At 43.5% G+C, this 5,436-nt stretch overlaps 1 protein-coding gene and 1 pseudogene across 1 annotated transcript; one reads left to right on the top strand and one right to left on the bottom strand.

The window, feature by feature from the left end:
* Window positions 1–2,263: 2,263 nt before the first annotated feature.
* LOC149154089 (NEDD8-specific protease 1 pseudogene) lies at window positions 2,264–2,990 on the bottom strand (annotated as a pseudogene).
* Window positions 2,991–3,883: 893 nt separating this feature from the next.
* LOC149154088 (uncharacterized) lies at window positions 3,884–4,297 on the top strand. The gene has a single exon (XM_089444044.1). The coding sequence runs from the start codon at window positions 3,884–3,886 to the stop codon at window positions 4,295–4,297; it is 414 nt and encodes a 137-aa protein (XP_089300170.1).
* The last annotated feature ends 1,139 nt before the right edge of the window (window positions 4,298–5,436 follow it).

Below are 5,436 nucleotides of genomic sequence, written 5' to 3'. Positions count from 1 at the left end.
CAACAATAAGAAATGACTATAAAAACCTGGAAGTAGAAGGAGACTCTCAACTGGTTGTTGACATGATAAGAAAACTCAATAATGGGAATACATGGGATAAAGTTAAAAAAAGCTGGAGGACGGCGAGCCTGGTTCAAGAATTAGAAACCATTATAAAGAGATTCGAATACGTGATCATCAATCATGTTAGAAGGGAAGGCAATAGAGCAGTGGACTTCCTCGCAAATTGTGGAAGTAATGAACAAGGAGGTAAGCTAGATAGCATCTGACCGACCCAACTAGAGGAGCCCAGGTTAGAGCCCCTCAAAGTAATCCTTGCCCAAGATTTCCATGAAGACATGACTTCAAGATAGCGGATACAGGTGGCCCCCGATCGTGGTGATAAAGAGGGAATGTACGAAAAAGTGGATAGCTTAAGGGAGAGGACGACCATGACGGCCACCTACTGCCCTCACCGGAGATCAAATGGCTATGGTGGCATCCTGCATGCCTGTGGGAATTTCAAGGCAGCGTAGTGGAAGAAGTGAAGGGAGATAGGAGGTAAGAAGTGGCGGTAGTAGTGGGATGGGACGTGGGCCAGATGGGCTGGGATACATGAGGGTGGTAAGGATGGGAGCAAAACTTAATATGCAACGAAGGGAGAAGGAGAATGGTGTAGCGCAGGAGCAGGGATCTTCGGTGGGGGAGCGCGATTACGGGTATGTCCCCTTTGACTCTCCTTCTGCATTTCACTCTACCCTGTTTAGTTTGGTGGAGGGGGGGGAATGGCGGGAATTGCTGGGGAGGGGTGGTGCATGTGCGGGTCTGCTTCCTACACAACCCTGCATAGTAAGGCGGTAGAGAGTGGTAAGATGGGATTTGCATGAGAAGGACTGAGGCTGAACAGGTCAGAGGCTTGCATGGTAAGGAAGAGAGAGGATCAGAGCATAGGTATGGAGGGGAATTGTAGTAGTGGGGTAGAGGGTCAGCCCGAGTATTCCAGGAACCCTATCCAGGCAGAGGGAAGCATGACAGAGAGCTTGGCCACCGTCCTTTGTCCTCTGATGCTACAGAACAACGGGGGTGGTTGGAGTGGGGCTGGAAGGTTAAGTGACACATAAATTCTGACTCATGGGAAGATTATAGCACCCTGAAAGCTAACCTTTGCTATTGATAACTACAAGCAGGAGGCGATAAAGGAGAAAATAGCTCGCCTAGATAGAGGCAGGGGCCGCAGAGGCAGAGGGCGACAGAGCCAGCCGTGCCGAAACGAGCTGTCAACCTCGGTGCCAGCAAGTCAGAGGAAAGGAAGGAAAACCATGAGGATGGCAGTCCAGGAGGCTGCTCGAGCCTATAAAGAAGGGATGGATGCGGATATTCGGCAGCTAATTCAAGAGATGGAAGACAATATAATGGAAGAGGAATTGGAACCTGAGATGGAGGAATGGGGAGATATTATCCCCGACCCAGGGCATACTAGAGGCCGAATGACACTATATCAGAAAGCTCTGCAAATATGCTGGGTTTTAAAGAGGTTACTAGCTAAGGCTCTGGAGCAGGTGGCAGGAGAAGTGGCAGTAATAGCTCAAGGCATGCCTAATATTAAAAAGGAAATGAAAAATTTGCATATCATCATGATAATGCAAGACAGCAAGCTGGATGAAATCCAGCAACAGTTGAAGAAATTGTCACCAGCACCAACTGACTCGACGGCAGCACCTGTTAATGCAGATTTTGATGAAGAAGACCGGAAGGATTAGTCCTTTACAGTTTTCTTGTCTAATTATTTTGCGGCTAGCTTTTCTTTTCAGACGTTTGTATGTTAGTTTGTAGTATGTTTAGTGTTTTTAGATGTGTTTTTCATGTAGCATGGATAGAAAGACTAATTAAATTTTGTTATTGGATGGCTTATAACAAACTTAGGTGGCCAACAGACTTGGTTTCCCATATGGGCAAGTTGAGGCCACCAGAATGCTGTATCTGGACCAACTTGTTTTTTAAATAGAAAAGGAAGGTACCACCCTAGCTTACAAAAAAAAAGATTCTCACAAAGCCAACTTTTGCTAGAAGTATCTATCATACTGCCTTTTCGCACAACATCTTGGGTTGTAAAAAGATAATAAGCGTCCTAATAAAACAGATGGAAGTTATTTTGAAGTAGTTTAACATGAATGCATTTGTACAGGGCTAAACATTGCAACTACAATGTAGAACATAAAACAGTTAACATAATCAATTATACCGGTTAGATACTTTGCTAGAAAAAAGTGACCCTAAAAAAAAAGGACGCAAATACTGTATGAATGCACTTCACTTTAATGGCATCAAAATCAACAAGAACAAGTTTTGCATCTCTTGCTAGACAGCTCATTGATAATATCTAAAATTTGGTTTCTCATCTCTCCAACTGTAGATGATGTCACTCGGCTCTTCAAGACAGCTTCCCAATCATCACCAGAAATGTTTCCTTCATATGCACACAACTCTTTCACTATGGCTAAGACAAATAAACCACAGTCATAGCCATTTCTTTGCTGAGGTGTGAAATGCAAGGCCAATGTGGCAGATGATGCAGGAGGACCCATAAAACTCTTAATGTTTTCAAATAATTTCCCTCCATACACTTCGTTGCACTGTGCAGAACTGTCATAATGCTCAAAGATATTCCTGCTCCTACTGTATACAAGCAAACTCCAATGTGAACCACCGCCTACCTCACTGAAGTCTTCATTGTCATTGATGGGGAAGATAACCAGCTCCTTTTCTGGAAGCTTCAGGGGATCAACAAATTGCTGGAGGCTACTAGCATCAGGGGCATTCACAATCCAGAATGATATTGAAGGTGCAAGAAGAAGGATCTTAGGAGAGGTGGAGGAAGACAAGTAACAAAAATAAAACTCAATGATATGATCATTAAGATAATCACGACCTTGAAGAATCTTCAAATCAGATCTCCTTAACACAACATCACCATAGATCAACACTTTTTCATCATCTCCCATGGAATCCATATATCACTCTTTCAGTATATAATAGTCTTGATAATAGAAATTCCTCAAGTATTTTATAAAATGGAAATATTTGCTTTTCCTAATCGACCACATGCACAGTTACTACAGCTCAAGTTTATGGAAACCTTACAGTGTCCACTAGCTTGTGGGAAACTTCACTACAAGCCTATCACAAAAGGTCTCCATTGTGCCAAGCATAGATAGTATAGATCAGGAAATTAGAGCGGAGCAGACAGGAAAAGGGTGATGAAGGGAAGAGCTTAGGGTTAGGGTTTTGGCAAGGTTTGCCTCAAGCGGACCTGGGCCTGGATAGGGTGCAGGGATAGCCTGCAGCCACCTGCACCAGATCGGGACAAGTGAGAGCTTTGGGTCGATTTGAGGGAGGTAGACAGAAAACAGGTGGGACTGACAAAAGAAATGACAGATTCGGGGGGGGGGAGAGATCCCCTCCTATAAAAATGTAGCAGCAGGAGAGACAAGTAGGAATGCATCGAACAGAGGCACAGGGAAAAGAAACAAGGACGCGCCTCTCATGGGGGCTCGATGGCAAGCGGGGTTGGGAAATAGATGCCTGCCTAGAGCGATGAAAAAACCTAGGTTCGTAATCCCAAACAACAAACTCAAAGAATATAGAGGATAAATGAAAGATTACGCCTTGATCTGTAAGTTTGTGGGGACATGGCCATCTGAGAAAGAACTGCCCAAATGGATCCAACAGAGATGGAAGCCCAAGGGACATATTGACCTAGAATTAGGGGCTAAGGGCTTCTTTACGATGATTTTTGCCAACTTGGAAGATAAAGAGAGAGTCTTTGAGGAGGGACCCTACTTCTTTAACAATGCAGGCCTCTTTATGACACTGGGAAGAATGCTACAACCCAGATAAGGAGAAAATGTTAGCAGCACCAATATGGGTCAGGTTGTTTGGATTCCCAATCGAATTCTGGGATCCAGAGATTCTGGAAGGCATCGGGAACTCAATCGGGACTTTTGTCAAAGTGGAAGAAACCACCAGAAGCGGTAGATATACGTCCTACGCCAGGATCTATGTGTACATGAATATTACGGAACCGCTTCCGGGCTATATTGAAGTGTCCGAATATCACGATGAGGTGTGGCAACAACCAGTGGATTATGAGCACATCCCATTCCGCTGTAGAAGATGCCATGAATACGGCCATCTTTTCAAATCATGCCCTTTGAATGCTAATGGAGAAAAAACAGATCTAAGGAAAAAGGAGGATGCCAGGAAGGAGGAAGCGAAGAACGGGGAGGATGACGAAGGGTTTAAAGAAGTGCCTCGTTAGAGAAAACCCCAAAAAGGACTGCCTAATCAGAAACCACCCTCTACGGAATTAACCCAGGAAACCTAGAATAAGTTCGAGATACTACAAGAAGAGGACATGGAGGCAGAAGGTGGTGACAGTGAAGAAGAAATAGTAGAGCCTATAAAGGAAGACAAAGGGAAAAATTAAACGCAAACAAGTATGGAAATAGAGAAAGAAGGGGAAAGATCAGAAAACCCTTAAGACCAGACCCAAATGGAGATCAATCCACAAAAGGACAAAGGAAGCAAGGAGGACTAATTCATGAAGAGACTTCTACATGAATGGAGGAATCTGAATGAAAGATTCATCCCATAAGACAAAAAGCAATTATACAAAGACATGTTCCAAAGATACAAGGAGAAAAGAGGAGCAATCATAATAAGTCAGCCAGAACAGCTAGGATCGCAAGGAGGACAGAGCACAAAAGTGAGTACTGTAGGGAAAGGAGGAAGAAAACGAGGAAGAAGACCTATGAGCAAGACCATCCAAATGGTTGGAGAAATGTTGGTAAACTTAGGAAGAGTCGTACCTCTGTCAGAGGTATTCCAACAACCCCTCAAACTATTAAAATGATAGTTACAACTTGGAATATTAGAGGTCTGAATAGTAAGGGAAAACAGAGATATTTGAAAGAGAGACTTAAGAAAGATACGCGCGATATAATGCTAATCCAAGGAACAAAGATCAACGAACAGAAATTAAAAGAGATTATGAGCAAATTCAAGCCGCATTATGAGATAATAGGTCATGATGCCATAGGAAGTGCAGGGGGCCTGGAAATTCTTTGGAACCCAGAGGAGATTCAATTTGAATATTGGGTCAGTATACCTAGGATTCTTTCAGGAAAATTCAGGAATATTGGGTCTCAGGAATGGGTCCTTCTCACCGGAGTATATGGTCCACATATACTGGGAGAATGCAGGGCATTCCTTCAGAACTTGGAAAAAATCCGAACCCTCTTCCCAGAAACTCCATGGATTGTTGGAGGGGAATTCAATATGATCACTTCTCTAAAGGAGAAAAGACGAGGCCTAAGAAGATCATATTCAGATATGGAATCCTTCGGGGAAATGATTTGAGGAAAAAAGACTGGTTGACATACCAACGATAAATGAGAT

Source organism: Pinus tabuliformis, chromosome 9, assembly GCF_031772625.1.
Source record: "Pinus tabuliformis cultivar Carrire ecotype Pingquan chromosome 9, CPIR1, whole genome shotgun sequence".
Lineage (NCBI taxonomy): Eukaryota > Viridiplantae > Streptophyta > Pinopsida > Pinales > Pinaceae > Pinus > Pinus tabuliformis.
This window is presented reverse-complemented; position numbering and strand designations above follow the sequence as displayed.